This window comes from Periophthalmus magnuspinnatus, chromosome 2 (genome assembly GCF_009829125.3).
Source record: "Periophthalmus magnuspinnatus isolate fPerMag1 chromosome 2, fPerMag1.2.pri, whole genome shotgun sequence".
In the NCBI taxonomy this organism is placed as follows: Eukaryota; Metazoa; Chordata; class Actinopteri; order Gobiiformes; family Gobiidae; genus Periophthalmus; species Periophthalmus magnuspinnatus.
In genome coordinates this window covers 7,119,749-7,136,383 of record NC_047127.1, presented here as the reverse complement: position 1 = coordinate 7,136,383, position 16,635 = coordinate 7,119,749, and the positions used below count along the sequence as shown (strand labels likewise).

General features: G+C 43.4%; 1 protein-coding gene across 1 annotated transcript; it reads left to right on the top strand.

The window, feature by feature from the left end:
• The first annotated feature begins 2,638 nt into the window (after positions 1-2,638).
• Positions 2,639-5,404, top strand: pou3f3b (POU class 3 homeobox 3b). Its single transcript, XM_033981516.2, has 2 exons — positions 2,639-4,302; positions 4,589-5,404. The coding sequence occupies exons 1-2, from the start codon at positions 3,094-3,096 to the stop codon at positions 4,685-4,687; spliced, it is 1,308 nt and encodes a 435-aa protein (XP_033837407.1). The 5' UTR covers positions 2,639-3,093; the 3' UTR covers positions 4,688-5,404.
• The last annotated feature ends 11,231 nt before the right edge of the window (positions 5,405-16,635 follow it).

The following is a 16,635-nucleotide window of genomic DNA, read 5'->3' as shown; positions in this document are numbered from 1 at the left end:
GGTTTTTCACTAGGCTATCCCCCCTCACCACCTCTATCGCCTGCCTTCCTCCTCTGCTCTCCTCTCCTCCGCGCTCTCCTCCTCTTCCTCCTCTCCTCTCCTCGCTTTAAAACGTGATTGATTGCGCTTTTCTTCGGTGGTCGCACGGCTTATCCGGCATCTGCGCGTAAATGGTCGAAAAATGAAAGAAATGTGAAGGCAGAAACGCGTTTGGGGTTGGTTTAGGTTGGAATACATTACGCGACGTGACCAAGATTAGCGATTAAAGCGAATGACAGTTGCGCGTAAAACCAAGCAGAAATACCACGTTGGAAAGGGGCTTACCTCGTGTCCAAAGTGGCCGAAATAGCTTCACTGTACCCGGGTTTGCCTCCGCCTCAGCCCCGGTCTCTTTTCCTATACCATCCGCTGCGCCCTAAGATTTTCTTTCCTCTGCCTCTACTGAGCAGGAGCACTCCTCGACTCCCGCTATTATTTTCACTAAAATTTATGAAAATTTATGCAAATGAAAATCAGCACTAACTGTTCGTCTCTTGTTATACTTGGGGATGATTTTTTTCCCTCTCCTCTCTCCCCTTACTTTTTTTTTTCCTTCTTTCAAAATAAATGAACTCCCCCACACAGCATGGAACGTTGGGACCTTTTATAATAAGCAAATACGTAATAAACATATTTCAAGAGTGGAGTTTTTACGCACGGCTCTGCATTCCAAGTAGTGTGGGTATTTGTGGCATTTGACAGTCTACGGTGGCCCCAATGGAGAAGTCACATTTTTAGGAGTTTTTAGATATAAATTCTCACTGTATATTAATGAACAGAGGGGCCCCTGGTTTACAGGACTGGCCAGTGTAAACAGAAGCAGGAGCAGGGGCCAGATTGAATCCATAGGGACGTGAGGAGAGGTGTATAGATTTATATTGATCCTTATTGGGAATTGGTATAAATTAAAGGACTTAAGTGGGATCTGTCATTGCGGCCACAATGGTTAACCCTTTAAGATCATGACATGAACAAGAATGACATTTGACACTTTTGTTTTTTTTTTGGTATTTTTGGCTAATTATTTACATTTATTACGCATTTGACATCTAGGTCCTCAATCGCCACCTAATTATCTCGCATTTTTATCAAACTTATCACTATTTTACATTTTGAAATCTTGAAAATTAATTCTTATTATTAGTATTTTTTAACATATAATTAATTCAATCTGGATAATAACCTATATCTTGAGGAATACACTGAAAAATCCATAATTTGCTCCGTGCGTAAAACCTGTCCAGTTTTGAATGACTTAAATGCTAAAAATAGTTTGGCTTATTTTTTTGTAACTTTCCAATTTTAATTAATATTACAAAAGTGTTTTACTTTGAGCTTACTGCCATCCGAAAATAAATATATAAGTAGCTAACCATGACTTTAATATTTCAGTATTTCTTTCGCTGTATACTATAATATGATGGTGTAATACTTGAAGGAACACGGTTCACTATAAAAGTGTTTTTTCCCACCACCTTCTCAGTAAAACCTTTTCTGAACCTCTTATGTCATTCCTCCAAACCTGTCTTGCTTTGGGAGCCTGTTATCACCCATGGGTGCGTCCATAGACTCCGGGGTCCCCCACATCACAACAAAGCGTCTATTCACCCTTCTTTGGCTCCCCTCTCTCCTGCGCCGGTCCTCCTCCCGTCTCAGCTCAGCCCCTCAGGACCGCTCACTCTGACCTTGTTTTGGGGCTGCTTTTCCTCAGCTCCCCTGTCAGCCCGAGCCAGGCCAAACCAGGCCAAAACAGCTCCTAACTGTCCCCATCACGCACACGGGGGTGACCGTGGCGAGATAAAGCGCCCGCGTTTAGTCCCGTTCATGGCGCTCGTGCTTCAGCCCTGAGGGAGCGCGGCCTGTTAATGCAGCATTCTATTACACAATCAGGTTATAAGGAGCACATCAGCGCCTACATATTCTTATTATGTCATTTCATACGCGCGCGGAGGGAGCACAAACACTCCAGGAGTTCCGCACAGTGATGCCCTGACACAGGACTGGAGTGATGCCAGTGGAACCTGTTTACACAACACTGGACTGTGAGCCCGCCGTATAAAATGAGTGATGAGTTTGGAATAGTTGAGCTCTCAGATATGTGTTCTCTGAGCACGTGGTGTGATAGACCTGTCCTGTGGCACTTTGTCAGAGTAACCACTAAAATGAAAACGAACCCTGGATGTGTTTGTGCAGAGTCGATTCCGCGGCATGTAGCGCGCAGTGCCCGGGCGGAGGTCAGCGCTCTCTCCCCTCTGTATCTCTCTATATTTACTACGAGCCCGTTTTGTTTGGGCTGCAATTAAAAAGCAGCCAATCGGAACAGCCGAAGGAGGGCTCGCGCTGCCCCGAGCCTCAGCTGTCAATCACGAGGGTGGCAGCCAATCATTGCGCACGCACGCACCAGGAGCGCACGGGCACGTCGGTGCGCTGTGTTGTGGGCGGGGCCTTTGCGCCGTGAGGGAGAGAGAGCACGAGAGAGAGAGAGCACGGGAGAACAAGCGAATGAGAGCAGAGGCTGCGGGCAGCGCCGCGCCGTTCCACGGGCTGTACTTGAGCGGGAGTTTGTGGTTTGGCAGGTTTATACACATCAAAACAGAACAAAGAGCTCCACGGCTCACACGCGAGAAGAAAGACTCAGCCGAGACTCAATTACAAACAGCGGACACTGCCGCAGCCGCGCGCCTGGACTAAGGACAACTCACGGAGATTTGCCTTTTTTATTACGAGCAAAAGTTTGTTTGGGACAGCGCTATTTTTCTGTTCGTTTTGAATGTGAATGGTCCCCATCTGAAAACTTTGTGCCTGGACTGCACATGGCTTCAAAGGGCTTCTAAGGTGGAATTAAAGTGGATCATGTTGTAAATGCGCGGACCGTACCAGCTGCTCCTCGCACCATCTGAAGTTTGGCGTTTTTACGCGCGTCCATGAGACTCGCCAAAAGCTCCCCTCACTTTGAAAGTTGAATAATTCATGAGATACAATTCGCCTGCTCCAAACAAGTGACTGTAAAAGGGAGGGGGGTTATCCACAAACATATTCATAAGGGTTGACGGAATGGCCACCGCGGCTTCCAATCCTTATCTGCCCAGCAATAGCATCTTATCATCCGGATCCATCGTGCACTCTGACTCGGGAGGAGGGGGCATGCAGCCGGGCAGCGCTGCGGTTACTTCGGGCTCTGGGGGCTACAGGGGGGACCCCTCAGTCAAGATGGTGCAGAGTGACTTTATGCAGGGCGCTATGGCCGCGAGTAACGGAGGACACATGCTGAGCCATGCCCACCAATGGGTGACTTCTCTGCCGCACGCCGCCGCAGCGGCAGCGGCTGCCGCGGTGGCCGCTGCCGAGGCGGGCTCTCCCTGGTCGTCCAGTCCCGTGGGGATGACGGGCAGCCCGCAGCAGCAGGACGTGAAGGGCTCCAGCAGAGACGACCTGCACACGGGCACCGCGCTGCACCACAGGCCGCCGCACCTCGCCCCTCACCAGACACACGCCGGGGCGTGGGGCAGCACCACAGCCGCGCACATTAACTCCATCTCCGGCGGGCAGCAGCAGCAGCAGTCGCTCATTTACTCACAGCCGGGGGGCTTCACTGTGAACGGCATGTTGAGCCCGGGCAGCCAGAGCCTCGTGCACCCGGGCTTAGTGCGCGGGGACACCCCGGACCTGGAGCACGCGCACCATCATCACCACCACCACCAGCACGCGCACCACGCGCACCACGGCCACAACAGCCACGAGCCGCACTCGGACGACGACACGCCGACGTCGGACGACCTGGAGCAGTTCGCCAAACAGTTCAAGCAGCGGAGGATCAAGCTGGGCTTCACGCAGGCGGATGTAGGGCTCGCGCTGGGCACGCTCTACGGGAACGTATTCTCTCAGACCACCATCTGCAGGTTCGAGGCGCTGCAGCTCAGCTTCAAGAACATGTGCAAGCTCAAGCCTCTGCTGAACAAGTGGCTGGAGGAGGCCGACTCGTCCACGGGCAGCCCCACCAGCATCGACAAGATCGCGGCGCAGGGCCGCAAGAGGAAGAAGCGCACGTCCATCGAGGTGAGCGTCAAAGGGGCTCTGGAGAGCCACTTCCTCAAGTGTCCCAAACCCTCCGCGCAGGAGATCAGCTCACTGGCCGACAACCTGCAGCTGGAAAAGGAGGTGGTCCGAGTGTGGTTTTGCAACAGGAGGCAGAAGGAGAAGCGGATGACGCCCCCGGGAGTGGGAGCGCAGACACCGGAGGATGTGTACTCTCAGGTCGGCAATGTGAGTGCAGAAACACCGCCCCCCTCCATGGACTGCAAAAGAATGTTCAGTGAGACATAGAACAGCACAGATACTATTTTATATAAGACTATCGGCCTCATAGCCAAATTTTTTGATACTGTGATTGTGAGGGATTATGACTGCAAATGTGTTATATTTTTCACCAGAAAAATGACAAAGACAAAAAAACTACCTTCCCCTTTTCCTCCCAACACCCCAAACACGCACCTTCTTCAGGCCCTCAAATGTCTTAACCTAAAAGGTACCTTCTGCTTTTTTCTTTCAGGGGCATTTTTTAGTAGATTACTTAAAAGATGCAAGTGAGGCGAGCGACCAGAGGGTGACTACCACAAGTTCATTCCACCAGGTAATTTTGGCGCATTAAGGAACCCCAGTGTTGTGCTTCTTCTCTTCTCCCTGTTCCGATGATCCCTCCTCATGTGTGTGTTTAAACAAAGGAGCAGGCTTTTGTATTTGTAGAAGGGGTTCGGGACTGTGCGCCCCTGCCCGCAGCGAGTGGACACTGACCGGGGGGAGAGGAAGACATCCGGACGCTTCCATGTTTCAGCTCTTTGCTTTTTTCAGAGGAGGACATGTAGCTCCTGCTTGTCCCTCACACACGCGTTCCCAACAAGGATTAGCATTTTGTTTTTGTTTTTTCTGTCCCTGAGCCCCAGAGAGAGGAAAGAGCCAGGACCAACCAGGACTGTCCCGCCTGATCTCAAAGATCACCCCCTTTCGCTCTTGTTTTTTGATAATTATTATTTAAAAGACTTTGACACCGTGAGTGGAATTTTCCTGCCTTTTTCAACAAATAGAGCATAAGACATTTGAAAAGACTAGCTGCACTTATTTCTGAAAATGTGTTGCCAAGTGTGACTGGGTGGGTGCTGTGGATACACTATAATGCTGCCCTTTCTAAGCAGTATTCTTTGGTAGGTTTTAATAAACAAAACTGTGTAAAGCCGGCAATAGAGAACACTAGATCAGATTCTGGTCTGAGTTATATTTACGTTCTATTTTTCACCAGAATGACTTGTTTTAATATTTTATTCGGAATATGGTAATTTATTTTTTCTCTCTCCCAGGAACTTGTTGTGTAAGATGCTTTTTCTTTTTTTTCCTTCAATTTGAATAATTTGAGTTATTATTATTATTATTATTATATTATTATTATATTATTATTATTATATTTTCCTCTTGTCGCCCTTCAGTTGTTTTCTAAAAGGAGCACAATTCATCGTAAGCTGACCGTTGTTCTAGGTGATAAGGCTATATTTTGATGTGATCATTTGATTGTAATTTAATTTTCAGTAGTGGTTCCGTACGAGCTGATTGAGACAATAAATTTGTTAGACTGAAATGACGCACGTATGTCTGTCTTTTGCCATCATCACTATTGTCCCTGTGCTTTTGCTTGGAGTTGGGTTTGTGTGCGTAAAGCTGCAGCTGCTCTAGACGTAAGAAAATGGAGGAGTATTTAGTCCCAGGCGCGCGCCCATAATGCCCTCTATGATGAATGTAAAACACAGGCTCAGAAAAGCTGTGCAGCGTTGGTTTACTAATGTATAAAACAACTTGTGAATTGTTTTCCTTTGGTCAAGCGAATTGTGTGGTAAAATGCGTAAATATGATCCACAGACTGTTATAATAATGTATTTTTATGTCCACGTACAAAACAAATGTGTCTAAAATGCACGAGACAGGCCTGGAGTTAGTGCGGCGACTGTTTGTTTACATCTGGCACATATTCAGGCCTTACCTTCATAATGGAACGATAAAGAATGTATTTCCAGGCCAAGATTTAGAAAATCACAGAAAATTCATTCTCCTCCAGTGCCAGTGATGTAAACAAACGCAAATGAAATAAAAGTGATATAATGTATGTGACTGTGGGCCCTCGCAGGCTGCTGTTTGTGGAGCCCGGTGTGAGTGCTGCTGTGACCCGTCTGCTGCTCTGTGTGGCGGGGTGAGAGAGCGCTGACAGCCGCTGGAGCGCGGGGCACTGGGTCACTCGCGTTTATTGATTGTGTCTCTTGTGCACTTTGCTGCAGATGAACGGTGAAGCGCTGTTGACATGATTCATATCAGGAGTGCTCTCTTAAACCACAGCTCACATCTCTGTAGTGTGTCTGAGGCTCCACTCTCTCTGCTCATGCTTTGTGAGCAGTGTTATAATGGGCATTACAGCAGGCCTCTTCTCTTCACGTTAAAGCCATGAAATCTTCACGGCTTCAAACTTTCTTTCTCTTTGAGTCGTCTTACGCCTATTCAGCAAAACTCACAAAACGTGTCTTCTCGCTGCTGGATTTGAATTTCGCGGATGATTTCCCATACTAGTTGCTTAGCAACGATTTGAATGTTATAGAGAAGTAGGCATCATTTTTCTTTGTCTCCATTAGTGAAAGTGGCAGCCACACACTCTCATGTAGTGTCAGATGTTCAGAGTGGCTCTGGTTGGCTCCAGCCTAAACTCTAGAGTAACAGCGAGCTTAGATTTCTGACAAACACAACGCGCTGTGGCGCCTGAACTGCACGTCACAGCAACTGGCCTTAAGTTTAAAGTATTTATTATAAGAACATAATATGTTATAATAAAACCAGCAATTTGTACGAGCTCATTGTCCAAAACAGCTTTTACGCAAAAGAAGGGTATGTTTACAATCATTATTTAAGTAGGTTTCACTGTCACAAAAGTGAAAAATAAACTCTATATCACGTTTTTAACCCCCTCCCTAATAAGAAGAGAGTCTGAAATGGTAATTGCAAGTAATATTTACAGTTTAACAGTAATAAATGTATTACGCGTAAAACCGCACCAACAAAGTGGGTCCAGGCTAATTCTATTTTAAACAGTATCAACATATAATTACTTTATTAAAATAGATAGAAACATAGATACTGACATTAGATACTTGTATAGAAGCATTTAGAAAGGTAGGTCACGTCCCCTAACAGTTTGCGCACATTGATATCCGTTAATACTCTTAAACGTTTCCAATAATTGCGCGCACATGCCATAGTATACACAGGGACTGTGGGTTTCATTTCACTCGGGTAAAAATAGCAGAGGGAGGACGTGCTGCTGTTACAGTCTACCTTGCCTTGCCTACCTTGACACGGGCTCATTATGCATGCAGCTCCAGCGCTCCTCTCTGTAGCAGCAGTCACATGATAAGCCCGCTACGCTCCCCGACGCACAAGACCTTCACCGCGCTCCAGCTTTCCCCTCGCTGCTACCAAGTTAACTCGAACAAATCCCATCCAGACCTGCGCGCTTTACCGTGCCTGCACATATACCCATCTCCAAAAAACATCCCTCAGTGTGCCAACAGCCCGTGTGCAGAAATATCCCAATCTAAGAAGAGATTTTAGCTGCACAAAAAGAGTTTAAATCTCATAATGGGTTTTGATCCGCCTATTCTCCGACAGCTTTGCCTTTTTCATGGCTCTTCAAAACCGTGTTGGCAGCAGCATGACGCACGCCAGGCCTGCTCAGAGCTGCGTTCAGGCCTTGGAGCACTTCTTTGCAGTTCCATAGATATGTGGGTTCGCGTGTATATTTCACTTGCACGTTATCCTAGCTCGCTTTTGAAAGTCCACGCGAATTTCTAAGCATGTTGAACCCAGCACATGTTATACTGGCTGGATCATCGTTCATCAATCACTCCGCACTGTCAAAACTGGGGCGCGTAACCTATTAGAATGACCTCTAATCACCTAAAATTGCTTTACACATCCGCTTAAGAAAAAACAAAGTGTGCGTAATGCGTTTCCGTGCGTAAAAATCAAATGTTTTTGCTTTTTTATTCTTACCAGTTAATCTTTTTAGTTCAGTGCATATTTAAACAGGGTAAAAAACATGTAAATACCCATATCTTTGGCGTAACAACGTAAATTCAGGAGTATATGCAGTTTAATATGCGTTTCCAAATGTTGCGTTCAATTGCACAGTAAAAAAAAAAACAGTTTTAAGCTAAACATTGAACTTTTATACTTTCGTTTTTTGGCTATGGATACGCATTTATGGGTAGATGACAAATGCACATCAAGCCACATCCAACAGATATCCCAAACATGTTAAATAAATAATGTAGGCTATATTTATTTATGTCATAGTACAATTGGAACATGTGCGTTGTTGTGGTCACCTTTACGCATGCCTCTCCCAGGCTCCTGTCCTCATACTGTATTTACTCCACGTGTCGAGCGCATGAATATGGATTATTTCTGAGCTCTTCTCCGCGGGGAGCCTTCCTTTTTCCACGTCCTCATGGATTTATGTGAGCAGCGCAAAGAAAGAGAGAAAGAAAAAACTGAAGGAAGGAGAGGCAAGGAGGCTCAGGCGAGATACGGTGTCTGCATGCGTCTGCTGCCTTCTGATGACAGTTATTTTACAGTAAGTATAGTAGGATTGCTTCACACTGATCACGTGTCTTACGTTACGCATATTGTCATTATTATATGGAGTTTATGACGTTCACCTCAGTTCACTTCATTATCGTGGCATGGAAATGGGGAAAGGTGGTGATTTATTTTATTGTCATGAGCCAAAATGTGTATTATTATTATTATTATTATTATTATTATTATTATTATTATTATTATTATTATTATTATTATAGGCTATAATATATATTTTTTTTATTTATTTTTTTTTACATGGTGAATTCAGTTGACAAAATAGGATTAACCAAGCAACATTTTCACTATATGGGGAAGGTTTCATTTTTCTAATATATTTTTTTGTTTAATTACACAGTTTTGAGGTGGAAAATAGCCAAAATACAGGTGTGTAATTTTATAATGCACCGTAAGGTTCTGTCGTGGGGCAAGATTGTAACTTGAAAGGGATTTATGAAGAAAGAGTATTGTTTTTTATTTTTATTTATCATATTTTTGGCAGAAGTTTAGAGCCCTCAAGTATTACTTTTGATGCTTAAAACAAAAAAAAGAAAAGTAAAAAAAAAAAGTTTATTTAATCAAAGAAATTACCAATGCACTATAATGAAAGATATATGGTAGCCTGGTTTAGTCCTTGTTTGACCTATTTGGACATGGTTTATTTGTGGTTTAGACTGGAAAGGTCCTGGTTTAATCCTGAAATGTACAGTTAGAAAAACGTTGAGATAATTTAGCCTGCACGAGGTCTGGAATCTTCTAGAACTTCTATGGCGCGCGCTCACCATCACGGTTTGGCCAGGACACGAGGGAATTAAATACTTTAATACAATAAACTTGATTTTATGGGTTTATAACATAACGTGTAAACCAGTATGGCACAATAAATTACCCTAAACTACATTATTTGACTTAACATGTTGCAACAGCTCACGAAGAACACATTTTTTCCAGCCCAAACGTTGAAATTCTACGCCTGTGTAAGTCTATGAGGTTTTGCCCCGCATGGTGTACAAAGTATGGTTTCAAAGTAGCTAAGTAGCACTTTTGTCTGGTGAGTATTACACACGTATCAAAAGTCGTCAAATAAACAGAAATATTGCATTAAAAGACGTGAAAATGATTGATAAGTCAAGTTTGAACGTCGTCATGAAAAGCTAAGGTAAGTGTAGGCTAAAACGTTTATTAGCTAACGTTTATGCTAGTTCAGGTGCGAGGAGGCTAGATAAGCTACATTTGATTAGCCTATTTGCAGTTTTGAGAATTGTTGTGGTGTATTTAGCTTTTATGAAGGTTTGACATTATGCAAATTAGGCCTCAGAATTTATTTAATAGCTCTATGGGACCTGTAGGCCGATAAACATTAATAGCCACATATGCTACATACCAAATAGGCCTATAGTAATACATAAACATAGTCTGTATAGATTGTATAGGCTAACTGTTGTTTTTAATGCGCACTTTCGTCTCAACAGAATTAAATCAATTTGTCTTATATAAACAGTAGACCTCCCCAATGACATGTTTTCATAAGCTTACATTTCATTTATTTATTTTATTATTTTTTAAACAATATTTAAGCATATTTTAAAGACACAGGCCCATTATATTCATACTTTGTTCCCATATTTTACACTGGTTAGGCCTAAACTTCTCAAAACGTCAAAGCTAGGTCTAATAACCCAGTAGCATGGCCCTTGTAAATGCCACACTCACTGCATTTAAAATCAGCTGTTGCGTTGTAAACATAAACTCCATGTATCATTACGCATACACTTTACATAATTCTCCACAGACCCATCACTCGTGTCGATGTGGGACGTGTCTCTGAGCTTCTCCGGCCTTGCAGCGACACCCCGTGGTCGTCCAAGGTACAGTCCAGTATTCATTAACACTATCTTGCAAAATCATCTGGTTTCATTTACAAAACATGACATTTAAGCTGGCTTCAGACTGGATTAACTTTTTAACTTTTAATTGGGTCTTCTTTTAAAGATTAAGGACGGTTCTTTTATGTTTTAAGCTATTGTTTTAGTCTGTAATAAAATGTTAGGCCTTTTCAGCTCTTAAAGGAAAACTTTTTTTTTTAAGTAGGGGTGGTATGGTGTTGAGGAATATAAGGTAAAATGCAAAACATATTAGATTTTCTGTCTTTATTAAACACATTTTCCTCATAGTAACAAGGAGTAAGAAGAAGAAGACACATTTTGGCACAGGTAAGTTAACTATAAAAGCATTATCTCATTATGTAGGCTATTCAATTCAATTAAACTTTATTTGTATGACACTTTACAACAATAACAACTGAACCAAAGTGCTTTCCATAAGTGCATTAAAATTAGTTCAATTCTGCCATCTTGAAAACAAAATGGAACGATGGATGTTTCCCGAGTGTATCCCCTAGGGGTGGTTTGAAAGACGAGATTAGGTCCTCAAGAATGAGACAAGATGAGATATTGTCATACTTTGTAGGTAAATAATTATAGATTTATTTTTATTTTTATGTTTTTATTGTTGCATTGCTTTTTTGGAACTATATCTTCTCAAGAGGTTTACCTCATCAGCACTTAACCCTTTTTTGTCTTATCCAAATGTAAACACATGGACAAAAGAGACATTTTCTTTTATGCTCAATTTTATCTCCCATCCCCAGTGTCTCCACAACAGCAGGTACTTCTTTGCCCTTTTTTGCACGGCCACTTTATCACTCTGTTTAGGGAAAAATACAGGCAAAGACGTTATGTAAGTAGCCTATATAGTTTAACATATCTATGTATTCAGTTATGTGTAATATTTAAAAACCAATGCCCTCTCCATGTTTCTCTATACAGTCTACAGTGGCTTCAACTACAACACATTCTTGATCCCGGGATAAAAGGAGGCCCGGCTCCGCTTCACCGGTCGCCACGGTAACCAGGAAGCTAGTTAGCGATCTTTCACTTGGTCTTGTGCTGTTTATTTGTATGACACACAGGAGACAGATCTGGAGTGCGGAGCGGAGTACAATCGCACCCGTGGGTGGGACCAGGCACTGATTGGGCCCCTAATCATTCCAGCTTCAAGTTGACATTTAAACGGTAGGTACAAGAAGAATGTGCGTGATTTGGGTTTCACAAGTGCAGGGGGGAAATATTATTATGTGGAACTGTCATTAGTGCCACGTTTGGTAATCAGAATTTTGCAAAAGCACAGATTTGGGGAGGTATAAAAATTACAAGGAAAAGGTGTAATATGGGTTGAATACATTATTGTGACGTGAGATGTAGGTTTAAGTTACATTAAGAGAAAAGCTCAAAAACAGCTCTCCAAGGTAGATTTCAACAACTAGGCTACATCTAATCGGACTGTTTCTTTGGCTTATAGTTAATTGATATAAAATAATGATTCAATAAAATATAGAGATAAAGTTATGCCTTAGCTGCACACCTATCAGTCACCCCAACTAAAGTACAGATTTTTGTAGTAAATTATACTTGCCACTGAAAGTCTTTTGTTTATTTTCTCTTCCAACCAATTCACACACCATCCATCACATGGTACACACAGCACACACCCCACACACCACACACACAGTGACAAGGTATGACATACAGATGACGTAATGGAAGTAAACAGCCGATGATTTATGTTTTATTTTTGAGAACATTAGACAACCCAACATATATTTCAAACAACTTCCTTTGAGCTCTTTTGAACTTGACTTTGCCTTAATTCTACCAGTTTACTTTACTAATAAATGTGTTGTATCTGCTGATGGATCATTTGACCCATCTGTCAGTGTTGCAGAGTAGGGCTGGTGCAAAAGAGTCCATTGCAACCTCATTTAAAAATGTTTGCACCCTTATATCAGCTGCCTAAAATAATACCACTTAATGGAAGTGTATTATGTTTGTGCCTCTTTGAAACTCGAGTGCAGCCTCAGTTGGTTTGGTCTGCACCTGGGCCGGGGTTCGTTTTTTACTGACTAATTATTTTGTCAAGACTATAAGGAATTAATTGAACTACTGAATGGAGGATGCATGGAGTGAGTTAGCTGGAGTTTTGTAGTGTCTGGACAGTTTAATCTGCCTTTTCACTTATGAAGATGCTGTTTACTGTAACATTGTATTTTTTTTAGATCTTAATTTTGTATCACACCTTCCTTTAGTCAGTCAAGTGATGCACCGGGCATGTCTTTAGTTGAAAAATCATTTCTTTTCGACCTCAGCCCTACTGCTTGGTAGAGTCAGGACTACAGCTAGCAAGTGGATTAGTCTATTGTGCATTTATATGAGTAATCTATAAGTTATCCAGACTCTCCTCCAACCTGCAATATTCTTCTTGATCCTTAACAGACAGCCTATAGCAAAACTTCTTGATCTTCCTCAGACTCAGAATTGAACCGGCATCCCCACGCGTCCGCCCAGGCTCACGTCTTGCTGCTCACGCTCAAACATTTCCGCGGCCAAAGTGTCAAAAAGCCGGCGAGCGATTCAAAGAACTGGACGCCCACTGCCTCTCAGCCAGCCCAGCCGTGCCAACGCTGCCAAGAATCAAAGAGAGAGAGAGGAGATTCACTCTACGCCAACGGTGACTTGTAACCTCCAAAAGTAGAAGATTCTCCGATGCTGTGCCAGTACTTTGTGTTCAGGAGTACACATCACACAGAGGGTGTACTTCTTAAACAAAACCTTTATAGAGCTCAATAACTTTATACATCTTACATTTGGTAAAGAAGAGACAAACCGTGCCAAGTCTTGTTCTTCGGATAGTAAGACATGAGTTTGGACAGATGGCGTAAAGAAGAGGGAGAACTGTCTTTTTCTTATATCATTTATCTGTCTGGCCTAGTTTTATTTTAAGAGGAGGTGACTGATTTCTATATTCACACGTTTTGTTCATACATTTGTGTAAGAGCAGTAACTATATATGAAGAGAGTATTGCAATTAATTTCAACCAAAGACTCAAACTGGGGGACAATATCCAAGGGCTTACTAACTAATTAATACCTACCTAAAGGTGTGCTGAAACGTTTCTGGTGAAGGGTCTGTCAACTGCTTATCTCCAAGGATAATGCTCCACAGTAAAGCATTACACAATCTACCTTGTGTATGTTAATTACAGGTGTTTTAGATGCCTTGAAAAACATGAATTGCTGCTGTGAGCACGTTCAACTCTGCTCAGGTGGCATGGTGGCTGAGTGGTTAACACTTTTGCCTCGCTACAAGAAGGTTCTGTGTTTGATCCTCAAGTCACAAGGGCCTTTCTGTGCTGAGTTTGTATGTTTCTCTCTGTGTCTGGGTGAGTTTCCTCTGAGCATTCTAGTTCCCCACCATCAACCCATAACATGCAAAACAGGTCAAATCCTCCAGCTAAGGCAGTCCAGACTAAACTCAAGATCTGGAGATTGGTCCCTGAGCACTGCACTCCTGGCGTTGAAGGATGGGTCAAATCCAGAGGACAATTTCCGGGACAACCTCTCCACAGATCTGACCTGTAAGTTTGCCTGGTGACGTCATCTACTTGCCTCCAATGATAAGTTGCCATGCTGTGAATCATTTCAGGCAAAGCAATAACATCTCCATAGTGAGCAATAACATCTTTGGCGTTTGTGCTGCACCTCTCACTAGAAAAGTTACATAATGCGGCTTTAATTATCTATGGTAAATTTCATTATGCTGCATGTGCTGTATTTCTTGCTAACCCGTGTGTGCTGCCCAGTGTCCTGAATGTCCCGGATTGCTGACACCCCCCCACGTCCCCTCCCCGCAGCAGATGGATCAATGGGACAGGGGCGACTCGCTCCCTCACCACCACCTCCACCACCGCAGCAGCAGCAGAGGCTCTGTCCCAGCTCGGGTCAGGCATCCCAGCAGGACCCCCCACCACCTCCCGCCAGCTTCAGCAGCAGTTACCAAGGTGACAGCATGTCAGGGAGCCACCAGGGAAGGGGAGGGTGGAGGTGCGGAGGGGGGGGCACCATGCATCACCGCCTCTGATGGCTTTGTCAATACTGGTTAGACCCACAGGGAGCCCGGGCCGCAGTGACACACCGGACAGGCCCCTCCGGAGAGCACACACACACACGCACACACACACACACTGTACACACAAGACACAAATAGACATCAAGTTTATTTACTCTAGAAGACTGGAAAACGTACTCACAAACACTGGTGCTGTACAATAAGGCACAGATAGGAGTAAAATGGCTGAATGCTCACTTAAAGATTATAGTTCTCAGTGGTTGAATGTTTAGGGGAATTGCTGTTATATTTCAGACAAATGTTGAACAAGAGATTAGATTTGTAATATATCAAAATACATTTCACAGTACATATTCTTTACAAGAGCTTTTTAGACATTATTCCACATGTTTATGCCCATGTATATATATTTGCATTCCTCTACACGCTTTTGTAGAGGTCTCGCTACCAAGTTTTTACGATTGCAATTAATATTTCCCATCACATTATATTTATACTATCATTAGCCTTTTTCCTTGCCACTTCTAGCAACAGATGCCTGGGCCTGACAAACAGATGTGGCTTCCCCTCTGCGTCGATGGTCCATCTGATAACACACACCGCAGTCATACCCAGGAAATTTAGGTGAAGCGTCTGGCCCAAAGGCACAACATCAGCCAGGCAGATGAGGGCTCAAATCACCAAGTTTTCTAATATAAGACAGTTGCTCTTCCGCATGAGCCACCCCACAGCCTTAAATGGATTGGAGAAATTAAACACGTAGCACATATTTCTGTATACTTTGGATTAAGCGTAGCTAAACCCAGTAACAAAAGCAAGGTAGCAGCTCAAATGCAAATATGTTGTGAGCGAGGTGATTGCACGGCGGGTCCGTCTGGCTCCGTGTGCCATTAACCCGAGCGGAGGGGGCCTAAAAACGCACTAGCAGCCTCCTCCTTTAGCTCCGCGGTTCTCGTGTCTAACCATTTCCAGCCTGGTTTTAATAGATTACTAATGATCGCTCCCAGGTATTTCAAAGTTAGACATTAGGGATGCAACTTGGTAATCCGAATGCTTTTCCTGTTGTGCGCGATAGTGTTTTCAGACGTGTTTGGATTTAAGGCAATGGAGAAAGAGAGAGAGGGGGGGGTTTAGAGGGGTTTGCGACCAGAAATAAGCACCAAATCTCGGGTTTCTATCTGAGGTGTAAGTAGTGGAAGTGTGCTTGGGGGGATATGCCAAGCTCCCCTTATTCCCTCTGTATCCAATCTGACCAATCCTCTTAGCAGCTCCTCCGACTTGAGCTGTGCCCTCCCCGGAAAAGCTGCTCCTTCTTCTTTCATTGGGCCTATTATGTTAATGTTTAATGCGCGGAGAGGGAGCGGAGAGGTAAAAATAATATGACAGAAACGCTTAGTGCTGAGATGTCGAACGTTCAGGATTCACACTTGTGTTGGGAAGTACAGGGAGTGCAGCAGATATTTCTTACTGTAAATGCGATCGGAAAACAGAGCTGTCAGATTGTGGAACACTGTGTAAAATGTTGAAGTATAGAAAGGAGCAAAGTGTCAGATTTTGGATGGCAACAAAGATAGAGCAGTGGAATAGTGGTATTTCTTTTCAATTGACAAAACGTTACCAAGACCAATTCCTATTCTATTTAAGAAGGACAAAATCCTGCATACCACATTTTATTTTGAATACAACATATTAAAAACATATCTTTGTTTCCTTTCCTTGTTCCAATGTTTGGACAACTGGAAATTTTTACCTTAGATCTTCTTCCAGATGCCAAATTTGTCTATTTATCCTGGCTTGGGTCCAGTACAAAATGTAAAATTCCTCCCACCCTCTGGGCAGACGTGAAACTAAATACAGAATTTCTTGGAAAACACAGCCAACAGAAATGATTATCTTTACAGTTAATAGATTAGGTTAATCACAACATCTATAGTTCAGAATTGAGCTGGAGGACAGGTCAGAATT

Excerpts from the sequence above, each read along its gene's own strand:
- pou3f3b (XM_033981516.2), top strand. The coding sequence starts at position 3,094 with ATGGCCACCGCGGCTTCCAATCCTTATCTGCCCAGCAATAGCATCTTA. Across the intron at positions 4,303-4,588 it reads TGTACTCTCAGGTCGGCAAT|GGGCATTTTTTAGTAGATTA; the intron begins GTGAGTGCAGAA and ends TTTTTCTTTCAG.